Here is a 19057-nt window from a genome sequence, read left to right on the forward strand (position 1 = left end):
TTTCCCCCGACTTGCAGCTTTTCCCGCAACTGCTTTCGAGGGTCCACTCTTGAAGGTTTTTGGGGTACAATTTTAAGGTTGAGCTGTTCAGAAACACAAACAGAGGCCCTTCTCCTTCCCTGGGAGCAAAGGGTCTTCATCATCTTCATCGTTAAGACTATCTCTGGGAACATCTCTAGGGACTGAGGTTTTCTCCTTTCCCGTTTGGAGCAAAAGTCCTCATCTGGTTCATCTCTCCCTGTCCAAACTTCTCATGAAATTACAGCTGCGTCAGCATCTGCCTATCTTGGCGCAGGTGCTTTTGCTCACGAGTTGAACACTCCACCCCCCATATCTTCATGAAATTACAACAGGATACTCTGATATACCATAGCTTCACAACAGAATTTCAGCTTTAAGCATCTCCTCCCTCTCTTCCCTCAGGTTTTCAGCTCTTCACAGCAGTAAAACGGTTAATCTCACCTCGGCCTTGCAGCTTTGCAGCTGGAATGTTGAATTTTTCTTATCGCAGTGGAGAGGGGGGAGAGCCGAGCCGCTCTGGCTGCCCACGGCAAGGCAGTGGGGGGGGTTCCATGGCTGGAACAGGTCCATGGCTTCAGGATGGTCATGGCCCAGCCCGGCCTGGCCCAAGCAGGGCCTGGCTGGGCCCGCTGGCCCCCACATGGGCCTGCAGCCACCTGTCCCAGCACCGGAAACGAGAGAGAGCTTGGAGGGGGAGTTTGCCTATTCTTAAATGTGGATCACAGAGGTGTTCACAACTTTAAGTGGCTTAGAGAATTGTCCATATTCAAACTGGCCAGCTGATAGGTTCTATCAGTTCCCAGAGGAAACTGTAAGCACCCCTTAGCAAGGACATCCCTTCCGGGACTATGCTTGCTAACCTATGACAATGGGCCAACTTGTCATCAGGGCCTTTTGCGATAGGACACGGGGTGATGGTTTTAAACTGAAGGAAAGTAAATTTATGTAAGATATAAAGAAGAAATTTTTTACAATAACGGTGGTGGTAGATGCCCTGTACCTGGCAGCATTCAGGGACAGGCTGGACAGGGCTCTGACTAAGCTGCTCTTGTTGAAGATGTCCCTGCTCATTGCAGGGGGAGTTGGACTAGATGACCTTTAAAGGTCCCTTCCAATCAAAACTATTCTACAATTCCATTCTTGATCCCCTGCACCTTTCACTGACATCTGTTTTTGTAGGAACAACATACTGTTTGCAAGTACTTTGAGGGAACTTGCTGCACAAGAGCGCATTGAAGTAAGCAATTGCAATGAAGACCAGTAATTGCTAATAAGGCGCCAATAATGAGCAGGTACCACAGAGCTAAATAGTTCATAATAGGAGACTGTAATAGAGTGCAAGTGAGCACATGAGTACACACATGGCAGCTAATGATACAATAGCTTTTACAAAGACTGTCTTCTCTGCACTTCATTAAGGACCCCCTGACTGTCGCTACTTCACACCCACACTTGCACTTACATCTCCCATGTAGCAAGTCAGGGACATGAATCACCACTCTGTTGCTAAATCCTTTATGCCACTCCACAGGGGCTCACTCATTTCCTGGTAACATCAGTGATGAAGGGCATCTAATTTTCTATACACCAGAGCTTTAGATCCCTCAGAAAAATCTTTTGAATGCTATGTTTCTCCCAACTTTATTCGATGAAGCTTCATACCACAGAAGTACAATGTAACCATGCAGCAGGCTCAGTAAGGACCCTTACTACCTCACGAGCACTAGAGGTGCCACTGCTTCAGTGCTTCTGTCAACGATGATGCAGTAGGGCTCTGCTCTTTAATACATCTCTCAAAGGCCACCTGGAGATAGCTGATGAAACTTGCTGCCACCCTATTGCTGTAACACTAAATTCAGAACATCAAAAATAAACAAAATGTTGCAACCTCAGCTCTGGGACAAACATGGGTTCTGAATCTTGTAAAATAATGTTTTAAAATAAATTTTCCAGTTTAAAGAGTAATTACTTGAGAAGATGGTAAGACTAATGTGAACACAAAATTTAATTACGTGATTTAATCTATCCATTAGAATGACTTACTAGGACAGTATAGAAAGCCTATGTCAGTCACACTGAATTGTTTTTCTTTTCATGTTCATTTTACTGAAAACAGTATTATTTTATGACACCTGTTTAATCTTCAACATAGAAGATAAGTCTGATTTTTGTTTCCAAACTGCACTTACACTACTCCTTTTTCAAATTAAACCATCTCCTTTAATCAGAAGAACGACAGATGAAGCACCTTGATATTCTGAGCAGACACGATCACATGACATGTTAATTTTCATTAGATAGGGATGAAGAGACTACAAAAAGGAGCTGGATTTTAGTGGCCTGAGGGAGGAGTCTGGTGTCCATGTGCCTTGCAGGGAGCCACACATGACAGCAGCTGAGAACACTGTACTACCATGTCATCATGGACCACAAGAGAGAGTGTTACAGTACTGAGCATCTTAGTGACGGCAGACCTTTTAAAACATGGGCATTGGTTTTCGGGGACAGCTCCCCTTGTTCCAACTGTTCTCCCCATCCCCAGAGGATGGTGTGGGGCATCTGTAGAGACCTGGAGCTCAGGCAGCAGTGGCAGGGGATGGTGCTGGGGAGCTGTGCCCCAACCACTCCTTTGCCCTGGGCAGTGCCAATCCTGCACAACTCCTGTCCATGCCCTGCTGCTGACCCACTCAGTGTCACCTGCAGACAGCTCCTGCCCTTGGAAAGGGACAAATGATGCACAGAGGGGAAGGAAGGACCTGAGCTCTGGCAGTGGAGGAGTGGCACCAGGACTGGCACAGCACTCAGGAAAGGCCATGGTGCAGGCATGGCTGGGCCTGCCAAGCTGACAGAGAGGGACACCAAACTCCCATCACGATACCATGATTATATCCAAATTTCTGAGGGCTGGGAGTAGTCACACACAAAGCCCCTCTCAAGGCTATCCAAGTGGGAGCATGTTGTCAGCTCTGTTGTTTTCCACTCAGCTGTGGTACACAGCCTGGAGAGGAACTGACCTGCACAATAGCTCAAGTGAGGCAGACAGATACTACAACCATCAGAATTATGATCACATCCATTTTACAAGCAGGGAAACAATGGCCACGAGTCAAGCCCATCTGACAGGATGAATCAGACACTGAATGGCAGTGAGAAATTGGAAGTGCCTGCCATAGAAGCTGCTGGAGTCCATCACACTGAGGCAGCTGTGTCTGCATTGAGTAAATGATTCACAAATAATTGCTTCAATAGCTGAACTGCTAAAAAAAGTTTGCCTTAGGATTTCCAGTTATTGACACTACTGGCAAAGTCCAAGATCAGTTTTTCAGGGCTGATTTTGTTCCAAATATTGACAGCTACTTGAACCATCACTTACGCTAATGGAAAGCCGTACATCTACTCATTGACACAGTACTCCCTCCCTTCTGCAGCTGCCAACTCAATTCCCCCACTGTGCAACAATTCCCTAAATAAGCAGGGAGCAGGGAGTACAGACACAGCTGGAGGCTAGGATGTGCATTCAAGACTGTTTCAGGGGTTTTATTTTTATTGTGAATATCTTATTATTAGGTGCTGAAAATAGAGAGATTCTAGGTTGCTCCTCAAAATTTCATCTCACATCAACAGGACAAAAGCTCTCTGAGAATCTTCCCATAATAAAAGTTTTTTGTTTGGTCCATTATCTCCTTGTAGCATTCTGCTCAGCCTTGCCATTGAGAAAAATAAAGTGGATGGCAAAACTTTTTGTCCCTCTGAGAGCATGTGTTCAAAAGCAACCATCACCTTGGGAAAAGCCCACACTCAGCTGGGCCCTCAGACCTCCCACCAGCTCTGGATTTGGTGCGAGGGTACGCAGTTGCTGCTTCTCTTCCAGACACTTGAAATTCTCCTTCAGGCACCTAAACTTTTTTTTTCTCAGGATGAGAGACAGGCTCACTTCTAGTATTTTAATAAGATGCTTCTTGGATTTCTCATAACACCTAAGCAAGTTTCACTAATTCTTGGGTGCACTGTAGGCATTTCCTCATGGGTCAATACTCCTCAACAACAGCATCTAGAAAAATTGAAGTGAAATATGTTTGGGGAACTGGATAAAAGTGTAACATCACTCCAACCTCCTTTCAAGACTATTCTCTTATCCCACCAAAGAGGCAAACAGAGCCAAAAGCAAAGAAAGAGCTGAAGAAAAGAAATAAAATTTGCTACAAAATCTTCTGGTAGATACTGGATTGTTAGAAGCTATTTGTCTATAATGCCCCAAGACCACAGCTGTATTTCCAAATCTTTGCAAATAGCACTGTGCTAGAAAAGATATCATGACAAATCCCAACAAAGTTGATGGAGTCTTGGAGTGGCAAAACCCATGTTATGTTGAAACCTTATCTACTTTTACTGTCACACAACATTGTTTCCAGTGTTGAACTCAGGAACATACTTCCCAGCCCCTAACTGGCACAGCTATGATGACACGAATTTCATGTGGAACAGCTTCTCTTGCTGTCCTGGAATGCCAGCAACCCATTAGCTATGTTTCAAACCATAATTTTTATTTAGTTCATAGTTTATTGTTTAAAATTTCCAAAACTTACTGTAATATTTGTTTGTTTTGTTTTCAAGGAGCCCATCTACTAGATGAAAAGCTCTGCAATCACTATTACGTGCAAGATCATTGTATTTATTTGAAAAGCAGCTCTAAAATTAGCAATTGTAATTGTGGAAGTTTTAAAAAACAATTTCTTAAACCAGATTAGAAATGAAGTGCACCCAAAACACCTCTAATTAGCACTAGTTAAAATACCACCAAATTATATGCCATAGTTTTGACCCAACGTCAAACTTCCTTTGTAAATTGCCATCTACATGGTAGAACATATATTTGATCCAACAAAGAAGGGCTTGGAACCAGCTCAAATAAACTTGTACAAATGCAGTCTTATTGCCTCACTTATCATCAGTGACCACTGGGTCTGAACTGAACATGTGTCTTTCCCAAATTAGTTGCTTTTGAGCATGTGCTTTCAAAATGACAAAACTGCGAAGTGTCAGCAACCTCCCCGTTCTTCTCAACAGCAAAAACTGCAGAGCAATTGAGACACAGCAACGGCTTCATTTGCACTGGCACACATTGCCTTAATCCAGTCTGAAGGCAGCTTAAATCATGCACATGATTCACAGGATTCACTAAGAATACCAACGCAATCATTTATTACAGCGCATGTGGTATGAGGTAACACGTTTAGCTGCAGCTTTCAATTGTACGCCTGCTTTACAGGCTAATTCAATGTGTCATGTTATCTTCTAAAGCAGTTGCACTGATGTTAGGTTTTAACTAACTTTGAGTGTCTGCATCTTGTCAGCTGTATGAATCAAAACTCCCCCAAGCTGGTAAATATGAAAGCAAAACCTCCTGTGCCTTACCACAAAGAGCGAAGCTCCACTGAATTTCAAGTATTTTGTTATTTTAAGATGTTTTGTTGAATCAAGCACTGTGCGATCATGATGTTACATATTGCTATGAGTCATAATTATAACATTATCAAGCTGCAAAACACAGTTCTGTGGTATTCAGTACTGAACTAATTCATTTGTATAGTACAAGTCAAATATAATTTAGAGAGAGATTCTGATGAGAACTTTATTGAAAGTGACCTGCCTACTGGAGGGTGGAGGAGCAACTTTGTTGCCTGTGTGCTTTGAAGATGATGATGGAGGAATGCTATGGTAGATCATTCCTGTGAAATACTGGAAATGATCCCAGCCTTTAGTGCTCAGATCCATACTGACAGAGAAACGTGACCACCCCATCAGATCTAAGCTTTCTTCTCACCTCCTGGTCAGCCTGTGAAATTATGCCACAGGTCTTTTTGTCTGGAAACTTCTTCAGTGCATTATGTCTCTCCCTCAGGGCTAAGGGGAAACAGAAAGAGCAAGAACCATGGGAAATAGCATTTCATAGTTCTTATTTTCTGTCCTTCAGAGACATCACCACTAGGGCAAGAGCAAGTAGCAGCCAAAACCCTCCATATTTCAGAAATTTCTTATGTGTATGAAAATCTTGTTCAGTAAGTTGAAAGGAATTTGCCTTTTCCAAATTCTCAGAAAGTGAACATTTAAGATATCACGAAACAGTTGACCTAAAAGATTTTTTCTAGAAGTTAATAAGAGAGTAAGTATCCCATAGCCTTAGACATCACCTTGCTGGCTAAGAACCTAACTTCAGAAAAAATATACATTTGAACTTGAGAATAGCTGCAATAATTAGAACCATGCTAAAAAGAACATGCTTCTAATAAATTTAAAAAAAAATTACAACTTTAGCACTTCCGTTTCTTTCCCATTTCTTGCTCCTTCTATTTAAATTCCTCTGGATAACAATTCCAAAGACTGACACACTAGCTCTGTAATATATTATATATAAAATTATATTAGCTTGTGTAGACAGTCTGTAACTGATTCTCACTGGACACTCACAATTTGCCAGCAGGTAAAAATTAAGATGATTCCTTTGTTTCTTTTACAATCTGTGATCCTACAGTTTTGGGCTGCTTCAGTACTCATGGACATTGACGTCATGAACTTGATTTAAGATGACATATCTATGAAAAATTTACACATATAGTCAGTGTATCAAGAAAATCTCCAATAGCTCAGCATAATGACATTTCCATTAACGAGCAACATTTTACCAAACCAGAGCCTCCCCTCTGACTGGAGCTATGCATTCGGAAAGTCACCTGCTCTCAGATCGTATCTGAAAGCTGGACAACTGGAAGACGTTTTCAGACTTTTGTTATCTATCAAAAAGAAAAAAGAATGACATCTCAAATTTGGCACATGATGAACTAACATATGAGTTCCTTAAAGCGTAGCACTAGAAGCAAGAAGGAAACACTAATGAGAAAGGCTGAGAAGCCATTCTGCTTCATAAGAGTAAGAGCAGACTTAAAAAAAAAATGTGGTACCACCACATGTTTTATCTGTATCATCTCAAAAGTGAGTGCTCAGCTTTTGGCTTTTCACTGAAGACACTAAAGAACAGTATATCAATTCAGAGCAAATCTGTAGCTATAAGGTAATCTTAATTTATAATGCTTTTTAAAATCAAATATATCCAGTATTCCAATTTAAAATAATACACACACTCCTAAAAATACAACATTTTCATACAATTATAAACCTACTACTAGCAAAAACAAGACTCTCCAAGACAGAATTTCCCAGTCTATTGTCTTGACACCAGAAACTGACTGGTGATTTAGAAGAAAATCCTGATCAAATCTATATTTCCATGTGTATCCAATCAAATGAGAAAAAATAGGAAAGACTACAACCAATAATTGGACAATTATTCAAAGTTTAATGCTTTTTTTCCATTGTGCACAAGTAGGCTCTAGACTCTTCCAGAGGGGAATCAAAAGGAGTTCTTAAGTGGACACTGTCTCAACCTCAGCCTGTTGCTCAGAGTGGTCTCATGATCATGAACTTCCTGTGGGATCTGTACTGTGGATAGCAACTTGCTATTAAAAGAGAACTGCCTATGAAAAAATACTTCAGGCTACAGTAATGGAAAGGACACGGAATAAGGTCTTCAAGAAGGATCTATTAATGAAGGGCAGAGTACTCTCACCATCAGCTCCTGAAGAAAACCAAGCAACACCTTTAAACCTCTCCTGCAAATAGATGAATTATTTAGAGTGAAAAAATTTAAATACTCACTGAAATAGCAGATGCTCATAAAATTTAAAATATACTTTGTTTATAAATTACAGGTCCACGATTATTATCAGTTTTCAGTTCTAACACCTAGATCATGAGACCAGATTTTTCAGAGTTGCAAGTGAAACAGAACAGCATTATTCAAACCAGAGGAAAATATTCTCTTTAATAAACTTAGTCACTTTTATTAACTTTTTATTCTGATTAAATTTCTGAACTGGAAAACAAGATGTCCCACATCTTTCCCTGATGAAAAAGCCACCCCAGTCCAAAGCCACCTGAAGCCATTTATCCTTTTCCCAGTCAAAAGCTCGTTTAAAGGTTTCCAAGGGTATTGTAATGGGATCATTCAGAATGGTGTAGTTCATACAAAGTAAGAACAGTAATTACCTTGTAACTCAATTTGAGTGCGTTAGACTAGAAAATTCTTAAAATTGCTTTTTGTTTGTGGAGGTGGCAGTTCTAGGCTGCTTAAGAGGAACCAGTTCTAGCCTTTCTCTAAAACTAGAGGCAAAAATACTGGTAGCATCTGATTGATGCTATAATGGCATGCATCAGAGTCCTTATAATGCCTTAATTTTTTTTCTGGTAAAGTAAAAGAGTGTTGTTGAGGTGAATGAATTAGCACTCCAGGATTTATCTGCACTGGGACAGACCATGTTCAGCGAACTGGCATAGAGAAAGATAAGGAATGATGGTGCTCATCCTCAAGGCAGTTGGGTTTTGCACCAGTTGATGAATGTGCGTCATCCTGACAATGTAAATAGAGCGAGCAGTTGCAGTACTAGCAAAAATCCATATCTGAGGAAAGCTGGACAATTCCTCTTCAGTTTTATACTTTCTGCCATGCTGGAGATCAATGGAAATGTCATTTCTAAATTGCCCCAGGCACTTGACTAGTACTGTGTAGGCGAGTGTTCAGTTCTGGATGCAAGGAAGCATCATCTTTGCCAAAGCAGAAGCATTGAATTTCCACCCTCATCTCTTTAAAACCAGCACATTTTTCTGTGACAGCAAGTCTTCTCTTGAGATTTGTTGGATATCTACACGACACAGAAATTTCTCAGTAAACTAAACAGAGTTTCTGGAAGTAGGACAGTTGTATGTAGGTCTTACCAAAGGTTCTGTAAAACCTGTTGTCTAGTTTTAAAGAGCCTGTTTGGTGTGTCTGTGCTGTATCATACAAGCCCATGTTCCCGCCCTTCTGCTCTGCCCATTGTGCCGATACATATAATGCAACTGGAACAAGCAGTCAAAAGCAGCCTTCAGAGAATGTGTATTTGCACAGGTACCCTGAAGTGACTTCTAGTACTAACTGTGCCTGTGCTTTCTCCCCATAATTGATTTGACATATTTATGTGTATCCAGTAAACTTAGCTTTTCAAAGAAAATTTTGAATTTTCTGTGAGGTGGTTATACACCTTTAATATTCTCCCTTGGAGGCCTATGGCATTCAGTTGAAAAGATGACTTGTTAGGATTCTATATTGCTGCATCAGTGGTTAAAAACAGAAGAGTTCTTCCACAAAAGCAAATGAATTCTGTGTTAAACTTTCCACAGCAACATTGAGATAGATTTTGTATGCTTAAATATTGACATATGGCCCAGGTGGAGTGCCTGATGAGCAATTAAGACCTTTTCCGCCCAAGGACTTTTTTTTTAAAGCATCTGACTAATTCATATACATATGCATACACACTCTTGAGCTTTTTTTTTTTCCAAGTGTTGTTTTTCTCTTTAATCATCAGCCAATGTATGTCAACTTCCCTTTATTATTCTGATACCTTGATATGGCAACCCAACTTCAAATAAAGGTTCAGAAATCCTAAGTATTGCTTCAAAATATTAAACATTTTTGAAGGTGGAATTCTTCCCATCAGGCAATTTTAAGACAGAAGGACAAGGAAGAGTTACAGAAAAACAAGATACTGAGAAGTCCCATTGCAGTCTGAAAGACATTACTAATTATGTATTCAAAACATAGCATTTTAAGGGAGAGGATGAAGAAAACAATCACAAAACGAATGACACCAAACAAGACAAGACATAGAATTTCCTTTTGCAAAGCCTTCAGGAGCATGTTTTGGTTTTGCAGTATCAGTCCCCAAGCCACCCTGGCTGCGGTTTTCAACTGTCAGCCCGCGGAAAGAAACTAATGCCTTTAAACCTCTTAAGAAGGATACCACAGAATTATTTGGAACAGCATCCTAATTCAACTCAGGGCAAGAAATGCAGCAAGGCTGTGGATTGACTACAGGTCAAAATTACAAGCTATAAACAAGGAATCAAAATTTAGTTTAATAAATGCTGAAAGACCAGAACCAGCTGAGGTAGCGCTAACTTTGCCCTCAAGACAGGTATTGGGCCTGATGATTAAAGAGGAAGTGTTAAAAGAAAGGAAGTTGTCAGACATCTTAAGTCTGCAGCTTGTCCTGTTTCTAAAAACACTTAAAAAAATCTTCAAAGGAAGTTGCAAGGCAAATGTTGAGAGGCAAATGTCTCGTTTCAAATTTTGTCATGCTAAGCTGGAGCACACAAATGCTTAAAATAGCACATGACCCACAGCACACTACATATATGTGAAAGCAGGCACTGATCTGGGGTCAGCCTGGGTTTGCCTTCTCTTCCAGGCACGTAATGTGGGTGTGGCATCCGGAACATGCTGCAAAAGAACAGGACAGGCAGAGTGGAACTGAGTAATAACATAACAATAGTTTGATTTTGTTTGTCAGGGGTCAGATGAAATAATATTCTTCTACTTATTGCTCATAACTGAATGCTTCTGAGCATACCATACTGCTGTGGTATTACTACAATGCTTTATATTTCCTCAGTGGTGGGCTAGAAAAGCTGAAGCTGAGAACATCGGTTTGGAAACAAGTAGCAAAGACAGAATTAAAAATTCAGATCACTGCCTGCCCATGTGACTGATCCACAAATCTCTGACATAGTTTCTGATTCAGAAGCTGTGCCTGCTGTGCCACTATCTGCAATAAATTGCCTTTTACATACATGGATAAGCAATCTAATCAAATAAGGATTTAAAGCAGGATGTGCTCAAAGGAACTGCTGATTTCTCTTAAAGTCTGCTATTGCTTTTTCTGGGTTTCCATACATATTAAATAGTATATGAGATTTTTCAGAGGGAAAAGGTGAGTACAAATACCTAGGAGGGCAAATTATCTTCTCAGATTTTTTTTTTGTGCCACTCTCCTATTCATGGAGCATACTCCTGCTCATAAGAAACTCCATTAATCACCAAGAACTGCATCAATTGCCAAGAGTGACCTGGTTTTTAGCACATTTGCATCACGGCCCCTTGATAAATCATTTGCAGACAGAATGCCAAAGAGTCTCCTACCCAAATGACCTGCTTATTCTTTCCAAACTTTGTCAGAACAGCCGTGGTCAGGTGACCTCTTTCTGAAGCTCTCAGACTGGCTCTTTTTCCCCTGCCCCAACATGAACAAGAGACAGCCAGCAATATCCTTCCTCACACATCTGGAATTTGCTGCTACATTATGATGCCTGAAACCCTAATGGGGCATTTGCACATCACAAATTAGTCAAATGCTTAGGAAGAAAGCCCTCACTTAAATTAAGTGCTGTTTTCTACCCTCTGGAGTGCTGTGAGTCTTCTAACTATCTATATGCTCCTGTGACACCCATTGTTAAAGCCAGTGGACATCAGCTGATGATGGATATCTGCAGGTAAGGACTAGAACTCTTTTCAATTTTACCCTAAATTCCTGACACCATCTTTGCTGGACTTATGAAAATAACAAGAAAAGGCTGCTCTTAAAAGGCATAAAAGCCCTTTTTAAGCATAGAAACTGGATTTTTATTTTTGGATTCCGCACACTAAAACAATGGCTGTAAGCCTGCCTTTTAAGGCAGGAACTTCAAACAAAAGTCTGTATTTTAAGGAAACTTCAAATGTCCAAATGCTAGACTGATTTATCTGATCAACTGTGAAAAAATAGGTCATAATATTTCTAGCAATGAGAAAAATTGAGTGAAAACCAGCACAATAGTAGACATAAGAAGAATTAAACCCATGGTACAAATTCACAGCAATCTAGATCTCGTTTATATTGCTGCTCATAGAGCTACTTGTTCGATTTTGGGAAAAAACTACCTTTGTCAGAGCTCTGTTGTCTAAAGCAAAGATTATCCATTCCTCAAGGTAAAAACTGTACCTTAAGAACTCTGCAGCAGAGTGGAACTAGAAGCTAAAACTATAATGAACAAAGAAAATGAACTAAAACTATTTTCAAACATATCTCCTTATATCTAATTTATTATTCAGACATTCTGTGTGTGAGATGTTCTTAGCTTGTTTATTTTTCAAATTTTCTACTGACTCAGAATTTCTAAGTTAATGGTTGCAACAAAAGGTATTTAATGAAACATTTGTCTTTTTAATGAGGGTTGTAGTACTTCTTGGGAATGCTACAAAGTGAAGTTTTCTTAGAAGTTTACTTCTCCACAGATTCTGTAGTTGTAATAATGTCCTTTTCCATGGGTTTAAGAAGAGTACAGAGACTAAGAAATCCAGTAATTTCAGAACAGAATTTGAAACAGGCTGATCAGTGCTCAAAGCTAGAAGCATACATCTCCTTGAACAGATGGGAATGACCTCCACAAACTTTCATTAAAACCAACATGTAAAACAAAGTATAGAGACAATATTAGCAACAAGAAGCATGTTGATACTGAAAGACATTTCATTATGGAAAACTATTTTATCTAGATCTGATATTTTACCCAGAAAAGATAGTACTTTAATTTGTGCTGCTTAGTAACTCCCAGTTATGAGAACTTAGTTTAAATTGCTTTAAACTTTGCAATGCTTTGAATAGTTTTTAGCACAACCTAAACCAAAAAAAAAAAAAAAAAAAAAAAAAAAAAAAAAAAAAAAATCAAGGTAAGGAAAAACGACTCAAGAGACTGTGACAGACATTTTCTTTGTGATTTCTTAGCTGCTCTCAACTTACTAGGAAATAGTACATGACCAATTTTAGTCTCTTTTTGCCCCCTAAAAATTACTACTACATTTGAGATTAGGAGTCAGATTCTTGTAGACCACTCAGCAGTTAATAGACTTTTGGTCTCATGTCACATCAAAGATGATTCTGAAATTCTTGTTCCATTTTAATACTTAGAAAGGAGAACAAATTTACAAGAATGTCCTCAGCAACAAGCATTAACATTACCAAGAAGAGAAGAAATTTAAATTTTATGCAAAAACCCCAAGAGAATGATAGCAGCGCATAAAGAAAAATAACTGAGCATCTCAAAGACCTGACAGTATTGACATCTTTCTACAGAAATGATATGCTTTCAAATTATCAATAAGATGTTGTTCCTCCCTGAATGACTCTACACCCACAGACTGAGACTGTTGATTGTGCTTATAATTGTGGAGCATTGAAACACATGGTTAAGGACAATTACTAACCAGTTATTTTCTGGCTGCCTCCCAATCCCTTCCACAATTTCTTGATCTCATCTCCAGCTGTCTCAAGCAGAAGCACATCTCCATTGTAACTTATACTTTGGGCAAATGAATCCACCACTACTCCTTGTCCATGCCCTCCTGTGTCCTAAATGCATCCTAATCCTTATTGCAGTGGCATGCATCCCTCCCTTGTGTTTTGAAGAAATCAGTGACTTATTTAGTTGGTTAGTAGTGTATTAGTGAAACTAATGCATTAACTGCCATTTGGCAGAGTATTACAACTTTTGAAAAAAGCTGCTCCAAAACCAACTGTCCCATCTCTAGCCTTTACATTTAACCATGTGTTACTTTTCCTGAAGACACACGTTAGCAACCTGATGTCCAAAACTGCGTGCAGTTGCCTTGCTGGAATAGCAGCACACAGCAGAGTCTGAGTGCTGTGCTGGAGATCTCTGTGCTGCCGCAATGCCATAGCCAAGCGCAGGAATCTCGATGGAAGGAAAGGCCAGTCTCCCTCACAGCTATCTGCCATTACAGCTCTCAGGAAAGAGGCAAACATGAGACTGTTGCTACCTGATTCATCCACAGTCCAGCTTGTATGCTGGAAAAAATGGGAGGAGCAGAGATATCAATTTGATAACTAATCAAGAACTAAGTGTGTGACCACTAGGATACTGCCAAGTTGATACCGACACTTTTCTCAGATGCCTGGTTCTGCAGCCAGTTTTTTAGCTGAGGGATTTCCAAACTGTCTATATCATGTAAATACTTACCATGTAAATTAAATATCCAAAGGACAGGATTTGCTAAATCTCATTGTCAATTGCTGCATCCCTATAGCATGGAAGACTCCAAATGTCAATTAACATATTTCAGGGAAGACAACAATATGATGATGCCACTGCATGGGTTATTCAGGATTTGTCTTCCAAGGGTTCATTATAAGTTAATTCAAAATTTAAGAACATTGGCAGGTTTACTCTTCTATTTTTCAGCTGAGGTAGTGTATCAATAGGAAAAGTAAGATGATGTATTTTTGCTTTTGGTGATAATTTCTCATCACAGAAATATATGTCTTTTTCTTAATTAGTAGTTTGCATACCAACTTCATCCTGGATCTCCTCTGCCACAGCAGGCACATTATAGAGGAAGGAGAGAGACTGGTTCATGCGTTCATATATCACACGGAGATGTGTCATAACCTACGGAAACAAAAGTATTTGAAGGAATACTATGGATAATTTGACATTATCACAAATTTTATAGGTTATAGGAAACAAGACAGTTTTCACTTGTGCAGGTATAAGATTTCAGAATGTTCTATGTACCAAAATTATCAAACCCATCACAAAATTCACCTCTCCCCTACAGTTGCTACAAAAATAGCGTTCTAGATGCTCTTCCATAGCAACCACCTGAAATCCTATGGAAATGCAGTAATTTAAAGTAGGGGTTTACATTTGCTGGGGGGCAGAACATGCACACAAGCAGCTATTGTGGCAAAAATCCACAGCCTCATTCTTCTTTCAGCAACATTTACATTTGCCCATACTCATAAGTTTTTCACATAACACGTAAACCAAATGAGGCACAGTGATTACTGCATCAGAATGTTTCAGGTGTTTGGTTTTATTTATTTATTTATTGATTCATTTATTTTTTAATCCAAATACTGCAAAAAGAAACAGCTCTCCAAAGAAGAAGAAAAAAAAACAGGTTTGTAAAATATTTGCCAATATTTTCAGCTGCAAAAAAAATATTTCCACCCAGAAGCATTACTGCATCCTCTCATATGACTACAGCTCTTTTGCCTCAATGCCTGCACATTGTTATGGGTTGAGTTATGACATCACATGACCTGTGCTCCCCCAGGGTACTCTTCACAAATATCACCTTTCTTCAGTAGAAGGAGAAATTGAGGTGCATCTTGAAAGACTTAAAAGACTGACAGGATAATTAGGCCTAACAAGTAAAATGACTTGCAGACAGCAATCTTAATGAAACACCACCATGATTTCTTCAAATCCAAATAAAATATTTATGCTTTTGGACAAAATATTTTGTTTTCCATTTACCACTGAAAAACATTTCACAAACAGAACTTCCAGGCTACGTTTCCCCAACCTTCTGACCAATTCAAGATGCAAAGATCCTGTATCAATACTCACTCCTACAATGACACGTTAGGTAATACACTGCACTTCTTGTATTTATATGTTTGTTTCTATTCTTTACAGTGCTGCTACACAACCTGCACTCTGCAAAATTCCACTGATTTTTGTTGTTAAATAATCAGTGACTTGGAAAAAAAAAAGTCATGTTAGCTGCTTAAGGCAAGGCAAAGACAACAGTCACTGCAGAAGACTTAGAAGAGTGCATTTCTCACTCCAGCAATTTCAAGACAGCATGATCTCAATGTACACATTTGGCAGAAATAGGTGTTTGAAAATCTAATCTGCCATCCAGGGAGGTACATGGTTTTGATTTTTCTTTTAGTGATGTCAGTCAATTCAAAAACTGTGGCTGGAACAGTGCCTGCCATTGAATCCTATAGAGGGAACAGCAGCAGACTCCACAGATTCCAGTACACTGTTTTTACAGTCTATCCATTGTGACTCCAATTTTAATTGCTGTTTTGAAAGCCAGCTACATCTTCAATCTTGGGTGTTTTCTTTTTGCTTTCTTACCCTCTATGATTTATGAAGGCAAGATAAAAGCTGGTCCAAAACGTATGCATTGAGGACTATAGTAACATTCAGCAGTTAAATGCCATGAACTACACTATTTTAAAAGAACATATTAAACTCAAGTGCATCACACTAATCACATTTATAGACAAGTGCCTCTGCAATGACTACAGAAAGGTTGGTTGCAGTCAGATGGCTACACCTCTTCTGGTTCTGCCAGCTGAGGGAAGCACAACCATGTGTTGTTGTTCAATCTAATACTGATGTTTTCCCAGAGGTATTATTTACCAAAGCACTAACAAAGACTCTCAGCATTAATGATCTGGAAGGCTCCTCAGGACTTGTCCATGACTGACTCACTGTCCAGACAGATAGAAAACCTGTTTTTAGTTCTCAGAAGAAAAATCATACCCACACTACTATATCACTTTGCTTAAATCTTCTGATGGAAAGCAGATTATTTTTGATTGCATTTAAAGCTGTCCACAGACAGTTCAGTATTTTTTAAAAAAATAGGTTGACAGAAATTTCACAATAGTTATGAACTAAGACAACCTCACTAACCATCAGTGGGGATTACCTGAGATCTGATTTGGGCAGCTTTCTTTGGGTCTACCATGCGGACGTGTTCAAAGTGTTTGAGAGTGTGCTGTCTGTCTTTCTGTTCAGCACGCACATACTTCTTCAGCATGTTGAATACGTGACGAGGCTACAGGGAAGAAAAAGAAGAAAAAACCATCAGTTGAGAATGGCACATGGTATCATTTCTTGAGCTGGAGATGTGTCCCAAGCCAAAAGCCATTGGTGCTATCTTCTGAAGGCAGGTCTGACTTCTATAAGGAACATCCACTCAACTGAACACCATCAGGATGCACCATTAAATAGTAGCTGTAGACAGTAGGTAATGTTCCTGAGGAGAGTGTTCAGATTTTCTATGTTCCTATGAATAATCAATCCCCAGACTTGACTGCAAAACTTAAGGAAAAAAAAATTCACAATATTCCTGCCCTGCCACTATTGCTACTCGACCAGAGGAGAAAACAAAGAGGAAAAGAACCACTGAACTGAGGTACAGAACATACACATGCAGAACATGTAACTGACTAAAAACCCATAAGAAAAAAGAGACATGTGCCCAGTCTTCTGCAGTTTCTCAGCTTAGATGCCAGATTTTGTAAAAATATTAAGTCTATTGCAAGTAATTTTAATTAGTAAAACCTATTAGATATGCACCTTCAGACACATAATTGAATACAAAGAAAAGATCAGCAGCTGAAGGGAACTTGAAAATATACATAGTGATGGCAGAGCACTGAAAGCTAAGACATGTATTCTTGTGTACTTTCCTGCTCTGCACAATAATACACTGCCAAAACAGGAAGTGTTCTTCAGCATCCAGCTAAGATATCCATTTTTAACTCTGAGATTATGATGGATACTGGAAATTCACTTGCCTTCCCTCCATTCTCGCTTGTGGAACTGTGCTTGTGCATCCTACCTGAAGCTGCTGAGCAGTGAGAAGGAATAGAAAGGTGACCTTACTGTGCAGCAGATTAAAGAATGAGCAGCTTGTCTAGGCACTGACAGTGACACAGGGAAGAAGGTGTGGAAGTGATAAAATAAGTGTCAGAAGCTCTGTGCACAGCTTTCCAAAGCAGAAAGAACTGTGGGTGAAGGTGAAGTTTTAAGAAGGCTTAGATTCATGGACAAATATAGAGCCTAAACTGATTTAACATTTACACGAGAGATGAATACTAAGATATGGAGTCCAAAGATTTCAGAATCTCTTCAGTATAAGAGAAGGAACAGATTCAAAAATGTCTGAGGAAAGTAAACCAAAGGTTATTTGGAGAATATATGTCAGACAGAAACAGAGAAATGTGAAGCCATTTCCTGCCAAAGAATTAAACTTAGTGTCCCCATTGCTGAAAATTCATTTATGAGGAAAATAACTCCAAGTCCCCAAAGCCAAATACTCTCAGACGAATTGCAAGAAACTGTGGACAAATACTGGAAAGTGAGTAATCCTCACAACTTTGTGGTAACGGTGAAACAACTGAAATGTCAACTGCAAAGCTTTATCGAAATGAATGCTAGGAGACCAGAAAGTTTAACAACAAGAAAATTTTGAAGACAGAAAATTTAGCTATCTTTCCTGATAATTCAACTTTTCTTGCCCCCAAGACACATCAAGGTAACAGACTAAGGTAGACTAGACAGAAAAGGTTTCATTTTAATTTTTTTTTTAAGAGATATTCCATGTTAAGTATCATGTCTAAAACCAGAAGGGAATAACTTTTGTTTTCCCATAGTGTGTGTGTATTCACTGGAATGTGTGAATGAGACTTTACAAGTAGACTTGTTAATAAGACAACAATATTGAAAATACCTAACAAATACCACTGACAGCAGTAGTAGTCACTTGGGTACATTGGCAGTCCACTTTCTGTGCCTTTTCTAACACTGACAAATGTCCCAAACATATCACTATAAAGGAGAAATGGAAATGTGTTCCTCCAGCATGTCTGACCAAGAAATCTTCCTGTCATGGCAGCAGAAATCCATAATTCAAGTTTAGGACAATTAAAGAATATTTAATGCAAGGTGTTTCCTTAGAAGGGCAGAGACTGCTTTTTCTCAAGCAGGAAAAACACCCCAAAAATCCACTACAAACTCACTGTGTGTAGGAATACAATCCTAGGGAGTTTCAGTGTTTTGGTTTTAAAACCATCCATATGCATGCTTCAGCCCTGCTGGTGATCTCACATGGCCTAAAAGCATGTGACATTGCTTCAACAACAGGTGATCCAGAGCTAAGATGTCCTTGTGAAGCACTGAATCACCTGGCACAGGCACACAAGGCTTTCCTGGTCAGCAGGGCATTATTGCACTACACGCAAGCTCCCAGGGTGTATGTAGGCATCTATGGAAAGAACAGGATTCCCTGAATGGAATGCTGAGACCTGAGATACATATGTACCCAAGATCCCGTGATGTAGAAGTTGAAATGGATTAGAAGACTTACCACATAGACTTTTTATTGCCAAAAATGTCTTTTTTGTGACCTTTAGGAAACATGCCCTGCCCCAGCTCTTACGGTAATATAGTAGGTCATTTCCACATGCATCAAAAATCCCCAAAAGGTGGTGGTATCTCTTGAACATCTGACACGAAC

At 39.4% G+C, this 19057-nt stretch overlaps 1 protein-coding gene across 4 annotated transcripts in view; it reads right to left on the minus strand.

Moving 5' to 3' along the window:
- Positions 1-19057, minus strand: part of APP (amyloid beta precursor protein) — a 222561-nt gene that overhangs the window by 34109 nt on the left and 169395 nt on the right. For all 4 annotated transcript variants that reach the window (XM_082279368.1, XM_082279367.1, XM_082279366.1 and 1 more), the window contains 2 exons: positions 16463-16591; positions 14298-14397 (listed from right to left, as the gene is read on the minus strand). In XM_082279368.1, coding sequence (XP_082135494.1) covers positions 14298-14397; positions 16463-16591 — 229 coding nt within the window. The remainder of the gene's footprint in view (positions 1-14297; positions 14398-16462; positions 16592-19057) is intronic.

This window comes from Coloeus monedula (genome assembly GCF_965178545.1).
Source record: "Coloeus monedula genome assembly, chromosome: 3".
Taxonomy (NCBI): domain Eukaryota; kingdom Metazoa; phylum Chordata; class Aves; order Passeriformes; family Corvidae; genus Coloeus; species Coloeus monedula.